Raw genomic sequence first — 25,640 nt, 5'->3', positions numbered from 1 at the left:
CTTGGCCAGCCTGGCACCACCCGCTCGCTGGCCCCGCCCCCCCACTGCCACCATCAGTTGCCTCCCTCTATAGGGCAACCGGCGGGGCAATTGGGGAGGCCCCCACTGACACCTACCTTGGCTGGCCTGGAGCCTGCAGGCTGGGGGCGGTTTCTGCATTGAGTGTCTGACCCCTAGTGGTCAGTGTACATCATAGCGACCAGTAGTTCCACCAGTCATTCCACCATTTGGTCGATTTGCATATTAGGCTTTTATTATATAGGAATAGAGGCCCTGTGCACAAAAATTTGTGCACTCAGGGGAGGGGGGGGCATCCCTCAGCCCGGCCTGTGCCCTCTCGCAGTCTGGGACCCCTCGGGAGATAACGACCTGCTGGCTTAGGCCTGCTCCCGGGTGGCAGAGGGCAGGCCTAATCCCAAGGTGCAGCCCCTGGTCAGGCTCAGAGCAGGGCCGATTGGGGAGTTAGGGCGCCGCCCCCTGTCATGCACAGAGCAGGGCGGATTGGGAGGTTGCGATGCCACACTCAGTCACGCTCAGGGTAGGGCCGATTGGGGGGTTGGGGCACCGCCCCCTGTCACACTCAAGGCAGGGTCAATGGGGAGGTTGCGGAGCCACCCCTGTCACGAACAGAGCAGGGCCAATCAGGGGGTTGGGGAGCTCCCCCCTGTCATGCACAGAGCAGGGTCGATCAGGGGGTTGGGGAGCTCCCCCCTGCCACGCACAGAGCAGGGCCAATAAGGGGGTTGAGGAGCTCCCCCCTGTCACTCACAGAGTAGGGCCGATCAGGGGGTTGGGGTGCTGCCCTCTATCACCCACAGAGCAGGGCCAATCAGGGGGTTGGGGCGCTGCCACTGTCACACTCAGGGCAGGGCCGATGGGGAGGTTATGGCTCTACCCTGTCACACACAGAGCAGGGCCCGTGGGGGGGGGGGGTTGGGGCACTGCACCCCGTCACACACAGAGCAGGGCCTGTGGGGTGGGGGTGTTGGGGCGCCGCAGCCTGTCACACACAGAGCCGCAGGGCGATCAGGGGGTTGGGGAGCTCCCCCCATCAGGCACAGAGCAGGGCCGATCAGGGGGTTGGGGCGCCTTCCCCTGTCAGGAACAGAGCAGGGCCAATAGAGAGGTTGTGGCCCCGCCCCCTGTCACACACAGAGCCGCAGGGCGATCAGTGGGTTTGGGCGCTGCCCCCTGTCATGCTGATCCCCGTGCCTGAAGGCCTCACGGCTCCGCTGATCCCGGTGCTGGGAGGCATATTACCCTTTTACTATATGGAATAGAGGCCTGGTGCATGGGTGGGGGCTGGCTGGTTTGCCCTGAAGGGTGTCCTGGATCAGGGTGGGGGTCCCCACTGGGGTGCCTGGCCAGCCTGGATGAGGGGATGATGGCTCTTTGCAGCTGGTCACACACCCTTCAGGGTGGGGGTCCCCACTGGGGTGCCTGACCAGCCTGGATGAGGGGATGATGGCTGTTTGCAGCTGGTCACACACCCTTCATGGTGGGGGTCCCCACTGGGGTGCCTGGCCAGTCTGGGTGAGGGGCTGAGGGCTGTTCTCAGGCTGGGGGTGACTGAAGCTGTTCCTTTTTTTCTTTTTTTACTCTGGAACAGCTTTAGCTCTGGCTCCAGCTTTGAGGCCTCTGCTGCTGAAAGAAGGTATCTGGTTTGTTTAGGTTCTATAATCGAAACAATGTATAACTCCAGCTCTGAGATCCCAGCTCGCTGAAAGCTGGTTTCTGGGGTTTTGTTTAGCTTCTATATTTGTTACAATGTTTCTCTTTTTTTAAAAAAATATATTTTATTGATTTTTTACAGAGAGGAAGGGAGAGAGACAGAGAGCCAGAAACATTGATGAGAGAGAAACATCAATCAGCTGCCTCCTGCACATCTCCTACTGGGGATGTGCCCGCAACCCAGGTATATGCCCTTGACCGGAACCGAACCCGGGACCCTTCAGTCCGCAGGCCGACGCTCCATCCACTGAGCCAAACTGGTTTCGGCTGTTACAATGTTTCTTAAACTGCAGGCTCAGAGGCCATCAAGGCAGGCGGGGAACATTGGAGTCCTCCGTCACTGAAGCAAGCAAGCCTCATGTTAGTTTCAAGCTGCCTGGCTGCCGGCCGCCATCTTGGCTGGCAGTTAATTTGCATATCTCGCTGATTAGCCAATGGGAAGGGTAGCGGTCATACGCCAATTAACATGTTTCTCTTTTATTAGATAGGATAGTTCCTGATTTCAAATATGTTTAGTAATTTTTGATTGAATTCTTGAAATTGTAAGTTTTACACTGTTGAATACTGGATTTTGTTTTAGTTTAAGAAGTCACAAACTTTTTCTGGTAGGCAGTTTTCTTTGAATAGGCTCAATATTTTGAGGCTTGTTTTTAAGCTCCTTTTGGGAGAATCAAGATTAGCCTCTATATTTTGGTAATACTGTCTCCTTTCTAAAATATGGCCATTCTGGTGTTGCTACTGAGTCACCTTTGTATTTGTAAGAGTTCTCTCAGCTTTTGTTGGTGGGAAGGATTCTCAGCCTTGTGTGATCTCTGGGAGGAGTTGTTTTAGAGCTCCCTGGTCATTGTTTTCCCTTAGGAAATTGATTTTGCTGAACTTTGTAGAGTGTTTTTTTGTAAGCATGTGTAGATTGGAACTACATGTAAGCATGTGTTAGTCACGGAAACTCCTGGGTTGCTGGACCTCTTTGCATAGCTCTCTTCTTGAAGGTATTTAGTAATACAAATTTATTTTCCTTGCCACTCCACAATCCCATCTCTTGTTTCTTCAACTTAGCAAAAATGCTGGGCTCCATGTGGATTCCTTTTTCCCTGTGCTTCAGTCTGCCCAAACTTGTTGATCCTAAAGCCCTGATGATAATGAGGCTGATCTCTTGCCCTTTTCTCAGCGATCTTAGTTCTGAAATGTCTTATATCTAATGTCTGAAAATAGTTGTTTCCTATATTTGTTGAGTTTCCTACTTGTTTACAACAGACAGATAATTCTGGATCCTGTTACTTTTTTTGTGTTCAGAAGTGGAAATTCTGTAATTGACACTTCTGAATTTTTTTTTGTTTGAACTTTCAAAAGCTTTGAACATGGTCAAGCACTACCTTCTTGTCCTACATGACCTCATTTCTTAAATATTGATGTTTTTCTAGGAGCTGTTTTCTCCCTGACCCTGATTTCTTTTTAGACATTTTCTTGATGATTTTATCCCTTCTCATGTCTTCAGGCCTCATCTATGTTCTGATGGTACAAAAAATGATATTTTCAACTCAGATCTCTTTTGGGTTTCAAATATACTCTTGCTTACTGGAAATCTACATTTGGAAGAGTTGATTTAAACCCATAATATTCCACCTCCAAACTGTTTTCTACTGGTGTTCTTAGCTTAACTGACATTAAACCAAAGGCTTAAGAGATGTCTCAACTCCTCTCTTTCCCTCATCACCCCATATTTAACCCAAACCACTGCCCGTTGATTATGCCTCTTTAATATCTTGAATAGCTTATCAATTCTTACTATTAGGATTATATTGTGTGTATCCATATATTGATATATTGATTAAGCTTCTAACTAGTTTCCCTTTTCTACTGTTGCTCACTGCATGTCCTTCGTCCGCATTACAGGGGAAGTGATCATTTTAAAATAGAGTTCCTTAACATGGTTTACAAGGCTTTTTTTTTTTTTTTTTTAACCTGACTCTGCTTCTTCTACATGCTCGTCATTTTTACTTGATTCATGTTGAGTTATTTCTGGTTCTTCATACATGAAGCTTCATTCATACTGCATTATGTTTGGTTTGTCAAACATACTGTGCATAATCTCTCTGATCTCTTTGTTTCCAGATACCTGCACATGCCATCTGTGTGGATGATGTTTTTAAAAAAGCAAAAACAAAACAGAAGAAAAAAAAAGACATTTCAGTATGGCAAACAGTCAAATAGATCATAAAACTAAAAAGCATAAGTGAAATCAAAATACAAGTGACATTTTTATTATCCTTTCAGAATAAAAGCTAGATTAAAAAAATATAAGTGAAAATAAGTGCATCCTAACCAAGAACCCAGTAGAAAAATGAGCAAAGAACATGACTAGATGGTTTAGTTTCATGACTATATTAGAAGATGCTCACCTTCACTCATAATAAGAGAAATGCAAATTAAGTCTACTCTGAGTTACAAGTGTTCACCTAATATTGTCTAAAATCCAAATATTTGATTAAATACTCTTGGTGAAACTGTGGGAAAAGAAACTTTCTCATATATTACTTATAGGAAAATAAATTGGTACAAGTACCCTGGAGGGCAATTGCTAATATCATAGTAGATAAAAATAATATAATGTAATCTATAATTTTAATAATTACCACATTATATTCTAACTTATATACTATATATAATTACATATAATAGGTATTATAGTGATCTTGTTAATTACATACACATTATTATGTATATATTATGACATGATATACTTATATATACTTATTTATTAATATATATACTTCCATATTTGTGTGTGTATATGTGTGTGTGTTTGCATAATCTCTTGACCTCAGTTTAATTTCTGGGAATTTTTCCTATAGAATACTAATATATATGTGAATTGATTTATGTATAAGCTTATTTATCACAGTGTTGTTTATAATAGCAAAAGGGAACCAGAGTGTTCATAAATAAGGAATTGGTGAGTAAGAGATGCCATATCTTTGCAATAAAGTAGGATGTAGATGTAGGGAAAAAAATAATAAGGATGCTTTCTACGTACTTTTTAGAGGATCTTCAACATGAGTTACATGTTGTTAAGTGAAAACAGCAAGGTACACAACAGTATGGATAAAGAAGAACGTGTGTAAAATGCTGTGTTGAAAATGGGGAGAAATAAAAACATATTCGTTTTGTATAAAAATTTCACAAGAAGCTAAGTAAAAGTGGTTATTCTTTGAGATGTTTCTGGACAGAGAAGAACAGGGGTTGGAAGGACACTACTTATTGTATACCTCTTTATATTTCAGTTTTGAACCACCTGAATGTATTGCCTCTTTAAAATAAAATTAAAAGTTTTAGTGAAGATCTTAAATATTTTCTTCTTGTCTTTTTGTCACCAGTAAGCTGAAAAAGCTGAGTGAAGACAGTTTGACTAAGCAGCCTGAAGAAGTTTTTGATGTATTAGAGAAACTTGGAGAAGGGTAAGTACAAAAAGTATGAAAATACCATTTACTTTTGTATGTGTGTGTGTTTGCACAGTCTCTTGACCTCACAGTTTCATTTATAAACAATTATAAAGATGCTATATAATATTAATTTTTCTATTTGCTTGAATAGGATAGTAATAGTATGGAAGGAACATACCTCAGCGTAATAAAGGCCATATATGACAAGCCCACAGTTAACATATCAGTGAAAAGCTGAAAGATTTTCTTCTAAGATCAGGAATAAGACATGTGTGGCCATTCTGGCTACTTTCATTCAACATAGTACTGGAAGTCCTAAACAGAGCAGTTAGGCAAGAAAAAAGAAATACAAAGCATTCAGATCAGAAAGGAAGAAGTAAAATTGTCTTTGTTCACAGATGACATATTATTAAATAGAGATTCCACAAAAAAACTGTTAGAATTAATAAGTGAATTTAGTAAAGTTGCCGGATACAAATTAATATACAAAAAGTTGCCTTAACTGGTTTGGCTCAGTGGATAGAGCATCAGCCTGCGGACTGAAGGGTCCCAGGTTCGATTCCGGTCAAGGACACGTATCTTGGTTGCGGGCACATCCCCATTGCGGGGTGTGTAGGAGGCAGCTGATCGATGTTTCTCTCTCATCGGTGTTTCTAATTCTCTATCCCTCTCCCTCCCTCTCTGTAAAAATCAATAAAATATATTTAAAAAACAACAACAACAACAAAAAGTTGCATTTTTATAATAACAGCTATCAGAAAGAGAAATTAAGAAAACAATACCATTTACAATTGCATCACAAAGAATAAAATAACTAGAAATTAATTTAATCAAGATGGTGAAAAATCTGCACATTGGAAACATTGATGAAAAAAGTTAAGAACACACAAATAAATGGAAAAATATTCTGTGCTCATTGATTGAGAGAATTAATATGTTAAAATGTCCATTCTACACAAAGCAATCTAGATTCAGTACAATCTCTATCAATATTCCAATGGCATTTTTTACAGAAATAGAACAAAGAATTCTAAAATTAAATGGAGCTATAAAAGATTACTAAAAGTTGAAGCAATCTTGGAAAAAAAGAACAGAGTTGAAGGCATCATGTGCTTTCATTTCAAATTATATTATAAAGCTATAGTAATCAAAACAGTATGACATTGGTGTAAGAACAGACACATAGAATAGAGAGCCCAGAAATAAACCCATGCATGTGTAGTCAGTTAATTTATGACAGAGGAGCCAAGAATATACAACCAGGAAAGGATAGTCTCTTTAATAAATGATGTTTAGAAAACCAGACAGCTACATGGAAAAGACTGATACTGGACCCCTATTTTGCACCATACACAAAAATTAACTCAAAATGGATTAAGGACTTGAATGTAAGATCTGAAATGACAAAACTCCTAGAAGAAAAGAGGAGGTAAATAAGCTTCTTGACATCTGTCTTGGCAATGAACTTTTGGATTTGCTACCAAAAGACAAAGACAACAAGAGGAAAAATAAACAAGTGGGACTTTATTCTAATCAGCTCTGCATAGTAAAGGAAACCATCAATAAAATGAAAAGTCAACTTGTGGAATGGGAGAAAATATTTGTAAGTCATATATCTGAGAAGGGGTTAATATCCAAAGGACATAAAGAACTCATACAACTCAATAGGAAAAACCAAACATTCCATTTAAAAAATGGGCAGAGGATCTGAATAGACACTCTCCAAAGAGGACATACAGAAGGCCAATAGATATATGAAAAGATGCACAACATCACTAATTGTCAGAAAAATACAAATGAAAACCATAATGAGGTATCACCTCTCATATGTCAGAATGGCTACCATCAATAAATCCATAAATGACAAGTGTTGTCCAGGATGTGGAGAAAAGGGAACCCTTATGCACTGTTGGTGGAATGCAGATTGGTGCAGCCACTATTGAAAATGGAATGGAGTTTCCTCAAAAGATTAAAAATGGGATTACTACCCATTGATTCCACTACTGGGAATTTATCTGAAGAAACCCAAAACACTAATTCGAAATAATACATATACCCCAATGATCATTGCAGTGTTATTTACAGTAGCCAAGATTTGGAAGCAGCCCAAGTGCCCATTAGTAGATGAGTGGATAAAAAAGCTGTGGTCCATTTACACAATGGAATACTACTTGGCTATAATAAAAAGGAAATCTTGCGTTTTGTTATAGCATGGAAGGATCTGGAAATTATGCTAAGTGAAATAAGCCAGTCAGAGAAAGACAAATACCATATGATTTTATTTATATGTGGAATTTAATGAATAAGATAAATTTACGAACAAAACAGAAACAGACTCATAGGTACAGAGAACAGACTGACAGCTGTGAGTATGTGGTCTTCTTGAGGAGATGATAGTAAAAGGAGCATTTGAGGATGCTTTGGATCTATGACTTAGGAGGGAACATATTCCCTGCTTCTCTAACTTTGGTATCATGTAGTCCCCAACTGAGGGGTTCAGTTGCCCTTAAGCAGTCTGAACAGGCATGGACCTTTTTTATTTTGGGGATAATTTTGTTTTAGGTGAGATTAACCTTTGCTCCTAACATGAGAATTTGGCGGTTTTTATTCTGTATTTCATTCTTTTTCTTTTTAAAAATAGTTTGCTGATTTTTAGAGAGAGAGGAGGGAGATGGATAGAGATAAACATCGATGTGAAAGCGCAATATTGATTGGCTATTTTCTGCATACCTCCTACCTTAAAAATAGAGCCTGCAACCCTGGCATGTGCCCTTGACTGGGAATCAAACCAGCAACCTTTTGGTACATAGGACAGCACCCAACCAACTGAGCCACACTGGCCAGGGCCACATTTCATTTTTTTTGGTTTTGTTTTGCTAATCCTTACCTGAGAATATTTTTTCCATTGCTTTTCCAAAAGAGTGGGAGGGAGGGAAGGAGAGGGAGAGAGAGAGTGAGAGAGAGAAACATTGATGTAAGACACATTGACTGGTTGCCTCCCACATGCACCCCGATGAAGGGCGGGGAGCAAACCTGCAACCCACTTATGTGCCCTTGGCTGGAAATCAAATCCGCGACCCTATGGTGCATGGGCCAACACTCTAACCACTGAGCAACACAGGCCAGGGCTATTTATTATTTTAGTTTCTATTTTTATCTTAATGCTGCATTTATTTGAGTTGATAAGCTGTAAGTCTATTTCATTCATAAGAAAAACAATAAATCTTTATATATTAACGATGTTTTTGAGAGATTTTAAGTCAATAATTGAAGCATTAAAGCTAAAGTGTAACTATAACTAGCTTTTCTTATTTGTTTGATTTGCCATCATTAAATCATGCTTTAAACTAGGAAAGACTACATTCACAAACTGTAGATTCTTTTTCTCTAATGGTTATGATGTTTGAAAGGAAAAAAAATAAATATCTTGGTTTCTTTTAGGTCTTATGGAAGTGTATTTAAAGCAATACATAAGGAATCTGGTCAAGTTGTGGCAATTAAACAAGTACCTGTTGAGTCAGATCTTCAAGAAATAATCAAAGAAATTTCCATAATGCAGCAATGTGACAGGTATGAAGACCTTTAATTTTTTTGTTTTCCTTCATTTTGATGATTTTTGCTAATGTATAATAAAACTAGAGGCCTGGTGCATGAAAATCGTGCACTTGGCGGGGGGGGAGGGGGCGGTGTCCCCTCAGCACAGCCTGCACCCTCTTGCAGTCTGGGAGCCCTTGAGGGATGTCCAACTGACGGCTTAGGCACGCTCCCCCTGGAACATCCTTAGTGCTGCCTTGGAGGCGGAAGAGGCTCCTGCCACTGCTGCTGCACTTGCCAGCCGTGAGCCTGGCTTCTGGCTGAGCGGTGCTCCCCCTGTGGGAGCGCACTGACCACCAGGGGGCAGCTCCTGCGTTGAGTGTTTGCCCCCTGGTGGTCAGTGCACATCATAGCGACTGGTCATTCCACCGTTCAGTTGATTTGCATATTAGCCTTTTTTAATATAGGATGTGTTGTTTGGTCATCTGTTTAGTTTTTTGACTTCCCATTGGAAGTGAGACTAAAATCCTTGTCTTTAGGACTTACAGCTCTTAAACAGAAATTATGTTATAAAGCAACAGGTGGTGGTAGAAAATATTCAGTTTTCCCCATTTTCAGGGTGAATTTATGGGTGAAAATTATTTTTTTATGTTAAGGGGGGTCATTTAGCAGCCTTTTTTATATTACTCTTTTGATAATTAAAAACAGTCTTGCGTAACTCTAATTCATTCAACAAACATTTGCTGAGCATCCCCAGTGGGCCAGGATCTAGGACAGCGGTTCTCAACCTGTGGGTCGCGACTCCTTTGGTGGTCGAACAACCCTTTCACAGGGGTCGTCTAAGACCATCCTGCATATCAGATATTTACATTACGATTCATAACAGTAGCAACATTACAGTTATGAAGTAGCAACGAAGATAATTTTATGGTTGGGTCACAACATGAGGAACTGTATTTAAAGGGCCAGAAGGTTGAGAACCACTGATCTAGGAATTCCAAGAGAACTAAGACACTGTTTTTCTTTTTGAGGAGCTGGCTAGTAATCTAGTTGAGAAGACACATAGTTAAAATAAATAGCTATAATAAAGCTGACTCACTATACCGACTGGTGCGGGCGGTGATGTGAGAACAAGGAGGCAGGGCACTTACCTTAGCCAGGAGTCAGAAGTCTGGGATGCTGAGGAAGAGTTAAACTGGTGAAGAAATGCAGGGATGCGAGAGAGTATAGAGAATTACAGGTAGGAGAAAAACAGCTCACTGGTATGTGCTATTCTGACAAGGTTTGAATTACTGGAATGGAAAGTATGAAACTGAGATTTGTGTGATCTGAGTTTGTAAGTAAATGGAGCTGATCATGAAGGGGCTTAGTACGCCTATTAAATAACCTGAGGATGCCAAGTGTGTAAATGATGACTGTATTTAGCCTATAGTTACTTAATCAGAGCAATAAAATTTATTATTTTTCCCTTTACAAAAGGTCTAAAGGTAGGGCTGGTATAGCAGCAACAGTGTAATAACTGTCTTAGGCTTCTTTTCTTATACTGTGCCATTCTCAGCATGTGGCCTTTGCTTGCATGCTTATTGTCTCATGGTTATAAGAGGGCTGCTCCAGCTCCAGCCTTATGTCTGTATACCAAGCAGGAGGGAGAAGGGAAGAAGCAGGAAAAGGCTTTCCCAGAACCCCCTAGCTAATGTTTTATTTATTAGAATTGGCACACAGTAACTTAGGGGAGTCTGGACACATTGTCACCCCTGATCAAAACAGGGTGCTTATTAGTAAGAGACCTATGGAAAACTTTCTCTTCCAACGTATATAAGATCCTTATAAGTTCTTTGGCTCATGAAGTGACTGAATAATGTTAGAGTAACGTTGTTGCTGGGGTGTGTTTAATTTTGCTTTTCTTTATTGTATGTTATATATTTAGCTTATGTTACATATTTTCCATTAAAGCTGTGTAACAGGAAATTCAAGTGGTTATAGAAAAATAATACATTCTCAGTCCTTAATCCCCAGATCAAAAAATATAATTACAAAATTTCCCCAGGATTTCTATTTGGTACTGGAAAAGAATGTGGTTCCCACAATTTGATGTAGAAAAGGAAAGATTGAACCTAGCATAATGCCAGGTCCATCAGGGGCTTAATACTTGGGTATTTTGCTATTGTTTTGAGGGGGACACCTAAATATACATGATTAATTTCTAATACATCAAGTTTATCCTGACAAATTTTCAAAATACAGTAATAAAGTACATATTTGATAGATAATACAACACCTTTAGTAACTGTGTACTTTTGTTTAAATGTGAAATGTATAGAAAATCTGTTGTGAATAAGGATGCAATTTATCAACTTGAAGAAAAACAGAAAACAAAAAAATAAAACCAAAAGCTCTTGAGCTATTTTCTTTTTAAACTTTCATGTCTGTGATGGGAAGCTGGAGAAAGCATGCTAACTTGAGACCCACAGATGACTTCTGAGAAAGACTTGGTGGCTTAGAAGCAGGAGGAAGAGTTGGAGATTACAGAAAGCTGTGGAGTAAAATAGTTACCCAAGGAACTAAGTCCTGAGTTTGAGGGACGTTTGATGGGTGGAGATCAATGTTTTACTCCCTTTCCCAGTACTGAAGACTGAATTGACACGATCTCAGGCTGTTCTTCCTTTCCCTGGAGAGAGCTGATTCAAGCTGGCTGAGCCACTGGAGCTGTGCAACATCTTGATTGGATACTTGGCTTCATCCTGGACCAATTCCTGGAACTGATTGACTGTCGTTTCAGCATCAGTCTTTGATCCAATAATGAACCAATTTGAATGATCAACTGTGGAAGAGTAGGATGGAGATATCTGCAGTCACCTTCATTATCTTCTTTACATGGCTGAATTTTACCATAGTAAAGTGGATCACCAGGTGACTGCAAAATGGTCAGCTTTGTTTTCTGATACTGATTGCCAGATTCACACTTAAATACATAATCATCTTTTACATCATGGTCTGTCCAGACTGTTGGTTGTAAGTCATCAAATTTGATTTCCACTTTAGCATGTATGGCCAAATAACAGGGACTCCATTTCCACATATCTACACTATTTCCTGGTGTAGAAATTTTGAGGTCATCATGCTGATCTGCTTTTCTTGCTTTTCCCCCCTAAGAAATCAGGTTATTTTAGTTGAGGAGGAGGTGGACAATGAGACAGGTCCTGATGTCATTTCAGAGAAGATGTGGAATACCTTTGAAACACTGTTTCATAGGGCAGGTCTTCATCTTTTGCTTGTTATAGAGCAGTCTATTTGCAGTGCACGTTATGGCTATAGAAGGACCAGGACACAGTGGTTCAGCTATAGCGAGGTTCAGTGGCCTCTCAAGCTAAAGTTTGTCTTCCTGGGTTCACTTATGGTTACTACTTGTTATTAAATGTACACCACAGATTAAAGTAAGCATTGTTGAATGTAGGAGAATGTGCCTATTTTGGTAACCTAGAGATTTCACATTGCTGGACTGCCTGTAGTCACGTATTTCTGCTGTGACGCATCCACGATGAAGATACTAACATGAGATCGACCAAGATAGGAGGTAATTCTCCTGCATCCAAGTATTCTAGCAATTTTCCTTCTTCAGAGGCAGTCAAATAGTCTCAGATTCTGATCCATTTTCCCCCCTGAGCCAAAGAATATCCCTAATTTCCTGGGTATAGGTTGACCACTAAACATGACAATGTCTCTTGCATAAGAAGCTTCTCTAAAGAGTTCACATTTCTTCTTACTAGTAATTTCTGTTTAACTTCAGGCTTCTTTTCACATTCTTATTTTTTATTTATTGACTAGAGACCTGGTGCATGAATTTGTGCACAGGTGGGGTCTGGCCGGCCTGGCTGGGGGGAGGGGACACGGGAGGTTGCCTGGCTGGCCCCACCACCAATTGGGGTGGGGGGGCCGATTGTGGGCAGGGCCGACCGGGGGAAGGGGCCAACGGGGGATGGGGCCTCGGGCAGTTGGCCGGCTGGCCCCACCCCCTGGTTGAACTCCCAGTCGACCTCCCAGTCGAACTCTTGGTTGAGGGGACAATTTACATATTAGCCTTTTATTATCTAGGAGGATATTTTTAGAGAGAGAGGAAGGGGCAGAGAGACAGAGAAAAAGAAACACTAATTTGTTGTTTCACTTAATTACACATTCATTGGTTGATACTTGTATGTGCCCTGACCAGGGATAGAACCTGCAGCCTTGGCATATTGGGATGATGCTCTAACCAACTGAGCTACCCAGTCAGGGCACATTCTTCAATATAAAGTTTTTTAAATATAGATTTTTTTCCCCCCACTTGATAGATATTTTCTTCTTCTTTTTTTTTTTTTTATCGCCACTTCTTATCACAAATACAGAAAATAAAAAAAATATGCTATTACAATCTCTTGCATGCATTGACTACCATAACCTTCTAAGTGGTCTACCTGTGTCCATATTTGCTTTCCTACATTCTAGCTTTGAAACAGCAGAGAAATCTTTAAACTTCTTTGATCTTATCTTGTGTAACTAGTAAAGCCCTATCTCCTTTCCTTGGTTTTGAAGTCCTTCATTGTTCTGCTCCTGCTTCCATCTGCAACTCCATTGTGTTCTACCTGACTCTTCACTCACATTATTCTAGGCAAACTGGTTTTGATTCCTGAAAATGACTTGCTCTTTCTCTCCTCAGGGCTTTTACACAGACAGTTTTTGGCTCCTGAATGCTCTTTATCTGGCTAACTTCTGTTCAACCTTTGAATCTTAGCTTCAATGTTATTCCATAGAGGAGGCCTAAATTAGATCCCTTCTGTTAATTTTTCTGTGATTGTTCATTTGTTCACTTACTGATTTTGTTTGTACGTGTAAGAAGGGAGGCTCTGAGGAAGAATGTAGAGCAAGACAGATGATTGGCGCCTATCTTCATCGAGCTTCTTTTCTTCTGGGGGAGGCAGATAAAATCAATGACAGAGTTATTACAAGATGTTGTAAGTGCTTTAAAGTAAAAAAGAGTACTGATAATGGAAGTTATCAGAGGATGACCAATAGTAGGCCACTATACACATAAAACCTTAAGCATTTCTTTCTTTGCCAAACCTAATTTGTAATCCACAGCCACTCAATGAGGGAGGATATTTTATTGTTATAGCTCACCCATGTCTACCTTTAAAGTTTCATGCCCTAGCTGATTTGGCTCAGTGGATAGAGCCTTGGCCCGTGGACTGAAGGGTCCTGGGTTTGATTCTGGTCAAGGGCATGTGCCCGGGTTGCAGGCTCAATCCCCAATTGGGGGCGTGCAGGAGGCAGCCGATCAATGATTCTCTCTAATCATTGATGTTTTTCTCTCTCTCTCTCTCCCTCTCCCTTCCTCTCTCTCTCTGAAATATATATATATATATATATATATATATATATATATATATATATATATATAGTTTCTTCATATATTCCAAGTCAGGAGCTTCCATGGAATATGGATGTACTTCATTTTTTTATATGAACTAGGAATACTTTTGTTTACCGAAGTGTGAATGCAAAATAAATCCTTAGCCAATTTATCTCATAACACCTTTTCTTATCACAGTTAGTAATTATATTTATTTGTGGTTTTGCTTCTCTAATATCTGTGTATTTCATGTAGATGTGTGCTATATGAGAGTCAGAATTGTATCTGTTTGGTTCACCACTGCAAAGTGAACATCTGGTCTAATTTCTGGCTTAAGTAGAATGAGTGAATGAATGAATGAATGTTGAGTAAATGATAGAAATTATATTTGGGTGTGAGTCTTTAATGTGGCTGTTTAGTTCTATCTCCTTAAATAATTCTCTAAGTTAATATTATTGAGACCATGTTTTATGATATTGAGCTGTTGAACTTTGATCCATTTACTTGATTGTGTATCAGAATGGGCCACAAATTATTTTTTAAAGAGAATTTTACCTTGCCCAAAGGTTTTCTTTTGGCTCACCCCTAAAGGGAGAGAGAGTTGCCTTTTCAGGTAGCTGCCCACATTAGAATCACTAATTTTCATAAGAGCTGCCACCTGTACCCATAGAATTGCCAATTACTTAGTGTATACTGCAAAATAAAATACATATACATTTTCTGTAATTTTTTATTTTTTAAATCCTCACTAAGGAGATTTTTCTATTGATTTTTAGAGAGAGTGGAAGAGAGAGGGAAAGACAGAGAGAAATATCAATGTGAGAGAAACACATCAATTGGTTGCCTTCTGTACGAACTCTAACCAGGGCCCTGTCCGGGAAGGAGCCTACAACCGAGGTACATGCCCTTGACTGGAATCGAACCCGGGACCCTTCTGTCCGCAGGCCGATGCTCTATCCACTGAACCGAACTGGCTAGGGCCATGTACATTTTCTATGTGCCTTTCAGTTAATATAATCTTGAACTCACTGCAAGCTGTTTTACACATCAGTGTATATAGCATACCCTTAATAAATTTTGTTAAGTCTTCCTAAAACGACTTGGCTATAAACAGTTTATTCTGCTCTGAAAGACATAAAACCTTAGTTCAGAAATACTTTAAATTGTTAAAAATTTTAATTATCTGAATTTAAAGCAAAAAAACTTTTTTTCTCCAGAATTTTCAAAGGCCAAAATGAAAGAGAATTTAAAAAATTTTTTGGTCCCACTGAAATATAAAGTCTTTTAAAGTTGAGTGTTAATATTTTATTTGAAAAATCCTTTAGAAGATTTGTATTTAAAATGCTTTACTTAAAGAAAAATATTTTCATTTGTGCCTTATGTTAAATAGAAGCTCTTTACCAAAACAAACCTTAGTTTCTTGGGAATCACTGAAAACATTTGGGCCTTCTCTGGTTTGTAATCCTCCTAAATTTCATCCATCAATTAGAGACTAATTAAGACAGTTGGTGAACTCTATATATAGACAAATCAGTGTATAATAGAAGTTTAGTAATTAAGTATACTTGGGAACATTATGAAATGTTGAAATACTTTTCTTTGGGATTAAGAAATCATTTTCTTTAGGAATTAACTAAGTTTAATTGTCTGTATATTTTTTTGTAGCCCCTATGTTGTAAAGTACTATGGCAGTTACTTTAAGAACACAGACCTCTGGATTGTTATGGAGTACTGTGGTGCTGGCTCTGTCTCAGACATAATTAGATTACGAAACAAGACAGTAAGTATTTTTAAATTGTTTTGTTAATCTCATTTCTAAAGATTCATATTTAGAATTTGACTAGGTAATATTTTGTTACAAAGAAAATATTAGTGTGAAAAAAAGAAAAAGTTTTAGAGTGTAAAAGGATCTAGTTTAAGGCATGAGAACCAGCCACATATCTTTATGGCAAACTTAGAAGTCACATGATTGTGTAATTTATTTATTGGGATTAAATTTTGGTAAGTCACCAAGAAGTTACTATGGTGCTCCTCTTTTTCATTTTGTATCATTGTGCACAATCTTTATTAACTTGAGTTCAATAAATTATGGCTAGAATTTTATTTAGAGTTCATAGTATTCATGGCATTTCTTTACTTCAGTTTTCTATGTTATAATCTATGACTGGTAAACAGTTGAATTTTTAAAAATAATTGAAAAACAATTCTTGTCTTTATTTTTCCAAATAATATTGTCAGGATATTTGAAAGTGATAGAGTTAGACTACAGTGTTGTAATTTTGTGAATTTAGCTTAGTGAAAGATGTTATTAATAATAGCTTTTGATGGTTATATTTTGACCCTAAGTAAAAGTTATCTATTACAAATTGTTTTCTTTCAGCCAGCAATACGTTTAGTTTTCTTAGATAATTTATCAGGACAAGAGTGCCCTTTTTATCTGTGAATGATTCAGAATAATCATCAGTGAAATAATTTGTAATTTTGTAGAACAGTAACCCAATTACTATATGACATTATTATATGTTGAATACATTCAGAAAAATACTTAACTACTTGAGTCTATTTGTGGTTAACCAGAATCATTTTAAAGTTTGATTAGGGATGGAAGTTGTAAGTTTATCCTACTAATATTTTTTCTGTTAGAGAAAATAAATAGGATTTCTTTTGAAGAAAGTGAAATAAGTTTAAATAATCTCTGTTTTGACAGAATGGATTAAGTGATTTGTGACATTCTAGTTATATATTTGAGAATTTCTGTGGTGCTTAACTAGCATTTATGTAGATCAGATAACTCTTGAGTGGCAGAACAATGCTTTAAAGGAAAATAATTGTACTTCAGTTAGAGATGTGGTTTAAAACCATTTTAGGGATAAACTCCATGCATTTGGTGTTTAAAATTACCAGATAGAAATATGAAGTAGAAGTGTGTGAAATGGAAAATCTATTGTTTTGATTGTAAATATTAATGTTATCATTTTGATTAGCTAGAAAGTATATGATCCAAGTACTTAATTTCTTGTCAATAATTACACACTGTGAAGGTATACTATAGTTGTGTGAGATGAATATGGATGGGATCCTTATCCTTGGAAGTCTCCTTCAACAGTTAGGAAAAGAAAGATTTTAGTTTATATGCATTGTTTTTTAGAAGACAGAAGCTACTGAACATGTTGCAGAGTTATATATTGGGAATAGTCTAATTGCTGTTCTCATAGAACAGTGGTCCTTGGGCCTGGGGTGGTATGGAGGAATCTGACCGCCATATGTGAGAAACCACTCAGAGCCGCATGATATGGATCAGGAGCTGGAGGTATATTGTCACTGGGTGTTGCCTTAATAATAGCTCCTGTTAAGTCTCAAGATTATTTGTATCCTACTTTTTCTTTATTTATGTATTAACTAAAAGGAGTACCATTGTTATGAAGGGGAGCAATATATGGATATGTATCATCCCATTTAAAAAAATGCCTTGACATTTGTAAACATTTGATCATTTCATAGGAATGTTCACTGGAGTGATAATATTGATTGTCTGATTTCAGAGTCTTGGTTGTTACTGATTGGCTGGTTTTCAGAAATGTGACCAGTGAAATAGTTGTCCTTGATCTATTTAAAACTCACTCTGAGAGTTATTGTTTTCATGGTCACAGAACAATCAATCATTTCCTAAAAGTATGGGAACCTTTTTTTTTAAGGTTTCTATGCTCTTTTGTTTTTATTGTATGTTTTGTTGTTTCTGTTAATTCTATATACATTTTTTAAAACTCCTTTTAAAAATATATATATGTTTTTATTGATATCAGAGAGAGGAAGGGAGAAGGAGAGAGAGATGGAAACATCAGTGATGAGAGAGAATCGTCTATAAGCTGTCTCCTGCAAGCCCACACCCCCCTAATGGGGATTGAGCCAACAACTGGGTCCTGTGCCCTGACCAGGAATTGAACTGTAACCTCCTGGTTCATGGGTCCACACTTAACCACAGGGAAACATTGGCTGGGCCCTATATACATTTTAAATCGCATTAGGCATTCTCATTGTTTTATATTGTCAGTGTTTATATTTATTTATATATAAAGTATTTATGCTTCTTATTGCTCTTTATTCTTTTCTGCATTTCTCAGTTGCTTGAAGAACAATGTCCTTTAGTGTTTCTTTATGTATGGAGATGATGATGATAAGATCTCAGATTTTTAAAATATAGAAATGTTATTTCACTTCATTTTTGAACATTTTTTGCAATATCGGTTTGGTCATAATGAACTCCTTTAGCTTCTTTTTTGTCTGGGAAGCTCTTTATTTTGCCTTCCATTTTAAATGATAGCCTTGCTGTAGTAGTCTTGGTTGTAGGAAATGGCTTTTCATCACTTTGAATATTTCATGCCAGTCCTTTCTGGACTGAAGTGTTTCAGTTGAGAAATCAGCTGACAGCCTATGGGAGCTCCCTTGCAGGTAAGTAACTGTCTTTCTTTTGTTGCTTTTAAGATTCTCTCTTTGCCTTTAACCTATGGCATTTTAATTATGATGTGTCTTGGTTTAGGTCTTGTGATTCATCTTGATTGGGACTCTCTTCACTTCCTGAACTTGTGTGACTTTTTCCTTCACCAAGTTAGAAAAGTTTTCAGCCATTATTTCTTCAAACAGGTTGTCTATCCCTTCCTCACTCTCTTCTCTTTCTGGTACCCCTATGATGTGGATATTGTTATACTTGATGTTGTCCCAGAGGTCCCTTAAACTTTCCTCATTTTTTGAATTCTCTTTTCTTTTTGATACTTTGCTTGGGTGATTACTGTTATCTTGTCCTCTAAATAGTTTATCCAATCCGCTGTTTCATCTAACCTGCTGTTGATTCCTCTGGTGTATTTTTCATTTCAGGTATTGTATTCTTCACTTCTGACTGGTTCTTTTTTATGATTTCCATGTCCTTTTTAAAGCTTACTACCTCTTTGCTGAAGTTCTCACAAAGATCATCCATTCTTTCCCTAAGGACCTTGAGTATCCTTATAACCGTTGTTTTAAATTCTGCATCTGGTATTTGGTTGCTTCCATTTCATTTAATTACTTTTCTGGGATTTCTCTTGTTCTTTCATTTGGGGCATATTTCTTTTTCTCCCCATTTGCCTCTGTGTACTAAGTAGATCTGCTATGACTCCCAAAATTATTATTATGGCTTTATGATGTATGTGTCTTGTTGAGCCCAGTGGCACAGTCTTCCAGATCACCTATGCTCGGTGCTCTGGGAATGTTTCTTGTGGATTATATGCACTCTCCTGTTATAGCTGTGTCTTGAATGCTCTTTCATAGGTGGAGTTAACCTTTCAGGCTGGCTGACTATAAGATAAACCTCAATCACCTAGTTTGAGTCACTTTGCATGGACTGCCCCTAAGGCAAAGTTGTTCACAGCAGTGTCTGGTGCCTTCAGGAATCCCCCTTTGTGTGTCCTGCTTGTGTGGCTAGTTGGTCAACCTCTGGTGTGGTCTAAAGCCCACCACTGGTTCTGGGTCCACTTGCATGAGGTTCAGGTACAGGTTTATGTCAGATGTTATGTGTAACCAACGTCTTGAACTACCTGTCTAGAAGTATCACACTATTCACTGTTTGTGGCTACATCTACTGGGACTGAGTATGTATGGGAGGGGCCAATCTGTGTACAATGGTCAGCTCCTCCAGCTTTGCGCTGGGGGCAGATCTATAAAAGGTCCAAGGTTCCCTAAGGTCTACCTCCACATGTCAGCTATTCCACCTCCCCTAGAGGCCTGGTCTTCCTCTAGAGCCGCAGTTCTCAACCTGTGGGTCACGAACAATGAAAATACATCCTGCATATCAGATATTTACATTACCATTCATAACAGTTGCAAAATTACAGTTATGAAGTAGCAGCCTTAAATGACACACTGGATCAGATAGATTTAATTGATATCTTCAGAGCATTTCACCCCAAAGCAGCAGGATATACATTCTTTTCAAGGGCATATGAACATTTTCTAGGTTAGACCACATGTTATGACACAAAACGAGTCTTAATCAATTCAAGAAGATTAAATTCATATCAAAATCTTCTCTGACCATAATCATATGAAACTAGAATCACAAGAAAAAAACTGAAAAACACACAAAGACTTGGAGGCTAAATAACATGTTACTAATCAATGAATGTGTTACCAGTGAGATAAAAGGAAGAAATCACAAGTTACCTGGAAACAAATGAATATGAACACATAACAACCAAAAATCTATGGGACACAGTGAATACAGTTTAGAGAGGGAAGCTCGTAGCATTATAAGCGTACTTTAAGAAGCAAGAAAAGTCTTAAATAAACAGTCTAACCCTACACCTAAAAGAACTAGAAAAAGAACAACAAACAAAGCATAGAGTAAGTAAAAGGAAGGAAACAATAAAGATTAGATTGGAAATAAAGGACATAGAATCTAAAAAAACAATACAAAAGATCAATGAAACCAAGAGCTGGTTCTTTGAAAAGATAAACATTGATGAACCTTTAACCATACTGATCAACAAAAAAAGAGAGAGGACCTATATAAATAAACTAAGAAATGAAAGAGATGAAGTAACAACTGACACCACAGAAATGCAAATAATTGTAGGAGAATACTATAACCAACCATATTCCAACAAATTGGGCAACCAGAGTGAAATGAATAAATTCCTAGAAACATACAATCTTCCAAAACTGAATCAGGAAGCATCAGAAAATTTGAATAGATAAGTACAACTAATGAAATCGAAGCAGTAAGCAAAAAACTCCCAGCAAACAAAAGTCCTCGTTTTACTGTCCCCAGCTTTAATAAATGTTTCCTCATAGTCACCTGGACTCATGTTGTGAAACTTTTCCTGCTGGAAGTCAAGAACCCACACACTACTGGCTGGCCCTAGGCAAACCCACAGCAGACCTGCTAAGGGCCAGGTCCATTTTCTGGTAACAAAGGGGTCTAAACTGGATGACCAGTGATCTATTAGGGGAGGAAGGGTCACCTTGGGGATGAGGTCCTTGTTTTCCCAGTTTTGCCCCTTGAAGGTCACCAGGGCAGAAAGCCCCAGGTGCTTTCTGCCCTGGTGACCTTCTATATCTGGCCCATTGTCCTTGCTCTGCCCCGTCTAGCTAACTGCCAACCACACCCTGTGAATAAATAGTTAAAAAGCCAATATATTTTAAAATGAATGACATTAACATATCTAAACACTTATGCATTTCAAATGTTATATGTTGCAGAGTAGAAATATATAACTGTGACATGGAGGCTTTAAAAGATAGATTATATTTCTGATGAGAGGCTTTCTAAAGGCTCTCACAGTGATCTTTGCATAATTGTAATGTCACGCCTTGACATATGGAAGAAACAGAGTCTGTGTCTTAGGCGTTCATTATATATTTGGAAATGTTCTAAGAAAATGCCTAAGGTTATTCTCTTCCCTTTTGGCCTATTTATTGATTGGAGTACTTATTTTAGTTCAAGCTAGTACAATGTATTTTAGTTTGGCTCTTCCACAAACTTGTTTTGTGATCTGGGCAAGTCAGCTAACTGACAGGGAATTCAGCTTCATCTGTTAAATAATAGGTAGCATTTACATAGTGCTTTACATTTTACTTGGCAATTTTATTTACATTTTGTTTGAATGGAAAGGTTCAAAACGCAATTACTTATCTAGGCTCAGAGCTATGCACTAGAAGTACTCTAACAAATAACTCTAACAAATGTTGCTGTTGTTGCATAGTTTGCACATTAGCTGAGCAATGGTAATATGCATGTAAAAAGCTAAATTCCCTTCTGTGAATTGAGTTCTTTAGGAGTAGAATAGGTGAAGCACTTAGCAAGGAAGTTCAGAGAGAGCTTCATGGGAGAGAGAACCCTTTAGCAGGTCTTGGAAGTGGAGGTATCATCTCCCATAAAATGCAAGCTCCAGGATGGCAGGGTTTTCGTCATCTTTGTTCACTGTTTTATCTCTGTTCCTAGGACAGTGCCTAGCATGTGGGATTCTCAGTATATACTTGTTACATGAATGAATGAATGAGTGAATGAGTGAGTCAGAGAAGAGAGGGCAAAGGACATCTTGAAAAGGGAATAATGATCTCTTAAAGTTCCATCTCTAAAAGTCCAATGTCATATGTACTCTTAGGTCACCTAAAGGAGAATGTTCCAGCATCTGTTTTAAATGGATTTACTTTTCTCATGCTTTAATCAGTTGCTTAGAATTATTGCCACATTTTAGTTTGCTGGATCTTTGTTGGGATTATGATGTTACATAATTTTTTGTTTTTCCTGGAGTTTTTCTTATTTTTTTTTTATGTTGAGAGAAGCAGCATATGCCATCTTTATCATTTTGCTAATAATGTCTTCTAGCTTCTTACTAATTTTGTCCATTTCCTGGAATTTATGTGATTCTTCTTTGAGAGGACATTCTTTGGAGCTTCCTGATTTCTTGTTCTAATGTGGACTCATTGCTTTTTAGGTCTGCTGTACAGCTGCATCCTTGGAATTTCTTTTCACTGGACTCCTGGGTTAGTGCCACTGTTTTCTTGTATATTTCCGGTTTCCTTGGTTTTTCGCCCCTGTTCTGTATTCTTTCTAAAGTATTTTCTTCATGATATAAGAATAAGAGGTCAACTATTTGAGTCCTTGCACATCTGAAAATGTCTTTATTTTGCTTTCATACTTGGTTTGATAGTTAGCTTATGTAGACTTTTACAGAAAAAAAGTTTCTCTCAGAGCTTTGAGAATTTTCCTGCGTCATCTTCCATCCAGTTTCGCTCACATTATAGCTAATGCCTGTCAAGAGCCTTGTTTGTTTGAAAGTTTCCTTTGCCATCTCTGGAACTTTTTAGACTTTTCTCTTTATTTTAATGTTTCTGATGTTGCTGAAGGAACTAGATATGCCTAGCTATACATCCTATTTGATTAGTTATGATCAGCACTTAGTAGTCCCTTTCAAATAAACCTTTGTGTTTTTCTTCAGTTTTGGAAACATTTCTTTGATAATTTCCCCATTTTCTTCATTGGCTAGTGAATATCTTCAATTTTATTTGTTTTTATTTCTCCTAGATTTTCTGTCCTTTTTTTCTTCTCTCTTTTGAGGAGTATGGTGAGGGTGGTTTCATCTTTTTTTTCCTGACTCTTAACTGAACTTTTAATTTCCGCAGTTATATTTTAATTTACAAGAACTCTTGTTTTCGATTATTCCTTTCTCATGACATCTTGATGCAGAGACAGGGATGCGAAAACTTTTCTAATCACTATAAGAATGATAAGATTTTGACAAAGTTATTCTGTTTCCTGAATCATCTTTATTTCTTCTGGGGTTATTGTTTTACTTTTTCTATTTACCCTGGTCTTGCCCATGTCAGAGCCCACCCGCTGGAATCTCACTGGAAACTTTGGGACAATGCTTTTGACTGGCAGGTATAATGTTAGGATGAATGGGCTGGGAGCTTGCTTTTAGGGACAGGCCCACAGAGGTAGTTTGTTCAGTTTCTTGAGAGAGGAGCCACGCCCTTCCTCCTGCCTTTTTTTTTTTTTTTTTTTTTTGCCTCAGGATAAATGCCAGAATGCATGTAAACTGCATGTACAGGGATGGGGGTAGGGGCAGAGTAGGGATGAGGAACCAATTCCTGTTCCATTTTCTTCTTTTCAGCCTCCATGGAAAGAGCTAGCCACCTTTTCCATCCCCCTTCTCATTCCTGCCCTCCCCACCCAATAGTTCTAACTTGGAGCCCCTCTGGAGTTCACTTGTTAACCAACCACTCCTGTTGTTGCAGACCCTTCTTTATCTGCTCTTGGCAGTGACTCTCTCCATGAAAATGCTCCCAAATTAATTATATTCTCTGGCCTTGATTCTTTTGTTACTAGTTGATTTTGTTTAAAAAATTCTCTATCACTTAATGGAGTTTCAGGGGGAGGAAAGAAATAATACGCAAATTAACTACAAATTCAGGTTGGTTTTTGAGCCTGAATCAGTGATATTCCCCCCCCCCCCCCCCGCCTTATGTATACTGTATATACTTTCATACTCTTAGGAGTATAAATTAATGATTAGAAAGTATAAATTACTTTCAGGAGTAATTTGATAATCTCTTGTAGAGTTAAGGGTATATGTACTCTAGGACCCATCCAGCAATTCTCTGTACCTGAGAGAAATCCGAGCACAGTTGTACAATGACACTTACACAAGGATGCCGTCACACAGGAAATTAGAGGCAAATTTAAATGTTAATCAGCACAAGAGCCTGAACTAGAGGGTTGCTATTGTTTTTTCAGGCTCCATAATTTTGTAGCTCTTTGGTGAATACAAACTCCGAGAGTAGTATTCTGGCTGAAACCTTTTAGAGTACCTGGTACCCCAGCTGTATTGACGAGACTGACATGAAAATACCAAATAGATTTTGTGTCTTAAAACATGTATAAACTTTCAGTTTGGTACTGAGGAGAAATTTTTAGTATCTTCTTCTATCAGGAGGAAATATATTTCTGTGATATTGGCTGGGAATGGGGTGAGGGAACACAAGATAATGCAGAGGAAATTCCAGACTGAGGAGAGCAACTCCTGAGTTATGTACCGAGTGGGCCAAAAGTAGGCTTGCAGTTGTTTGTTTGGAAAATAATGCAACAGTTAATACAAGAAAGAACTCAATTTCACATACTCACAACTGTAAACCTACTTTTGCTCTACCTTGTGTATGTATTTTCCTGAAGGCTGGTGGTGGACTTGTCAAGTAAAAAAATTTTTTAATCCTCACTGGAGGACATGTTTTTATTGATTTTTTCTTTCCTTTCCTTTCCTTTCCTTTCCTTTCCTTTCCTTTCCTTTCCTTTCCTTTCCTTTCCTTTCCTTTCCTTCCTTTTCTTTTCTTTTTTAAGGAGAGGAAGGGAGAGAGGGAAAAAGGGAGGAAAGGGAAGAAGAGAGTGAGAGAGAGAGAAACATTGATGTGAGAGAGAAACATCGGTAGGTTGCTTCCCGTGTGTGCCCCGACTGGGTACCGAACTGAGCCACACCAGCCAGGACGAGTCAAGTTTTAGTTAGTCATCACTTTTTTAGAATTGTGAATGACACAGAAGGCCATTCTGCACTGTTTCTCAACTCCAGCAACAGACATTTGTTAGATTTTGTAAGAACAGTTACTCATATAGAATTGTATGTACTAGATACTGTTGTTCTAAACACATTACATATATTGCTGCATTTAATCCTCATTTGAGCATTGAATGACCATATGAGTGACGAACTGTTATTGGCCCATTTTTTAAGATAAGAAACTGAGTCATAGACTAGTAAAGTCGATTAGAAGGAAAAAAGGGGTTAAAACTATATCTAATTGCTACAATTGAAGTCAGAGCACAGACTCTGGAGCCATACTGTTTGGGTTTGAGTCCTGGTTCTGACATATGAGCTGTGTGATAAGAAGACTACCCTACTTCATTGAGTTTTCTAAAGATGACATATATGTAAAGTGCTAGGAACAGCACCTGGCACATAAAAAAGCCCTATGTATATTTGCTGTTGGTATTGTCATCATCGGCTTCTCATTCCAGTTATGTA

At 38.5% G+C, this 25,640-nt stretch overlaps 1 protein-coding gene and 1 pseudogene across 4 annotated transcripts in view; one reads left to right on the top strand and one right to left on the bottom strand.

Moving 5' to 3' along the window:
- The window catches only part of STK3 (serine/threonine kinase 3), a 226,744-nt gene that overhangs the window by 17,914 nt on the left and 183,190 nt on the right, over positions 1-25,640 (top strand). For all 4 annotated transcript variants that reach the window (XM_036337848.1, XM_036337845.1, XM_036337847.1 and 1 more), the window contains exons 2-4: positions 5,106-5,186; positions 8,613-8,741; positions 15,757-15,871. In XM_036337848.1, coding sequence (XP_036193741.1) covers positions 5,106-5,186; positions 8,613-8,741; positions 15,757-15,871 — 325 coding nt within the window. The remainder of the gene's footprint in view (positions 1-5,105; positions 5,187-8,612; positions 8,742-15,756; positions 15,872-25,640) is intronic.
- On the bottom strand, positions 11,118-13,863 carry LOC118670742 (annotated as a pseudogene).

Source organism: Myotis myotis, unplaced genomic scaffold (genome assembly GCF_014108235.1).
Source record: "Myotis myotis isolate mMyoMyo1 unplaced genomic scaffold, mMyoMyo1.p scaffold_m19_p_16, whole genome shotgun sequence".
NCBI classification, from domain to species: Eukaryota; Metazoa; Chordata; class Mammalia; order Chiroptera; family Vespertilionidae; genus Myotis; species Myotis myotis.
Note: the sequence above shows the minus strand (reverse complement) of the source record. Positions and strands in the feature narration are given on the sequence as shown.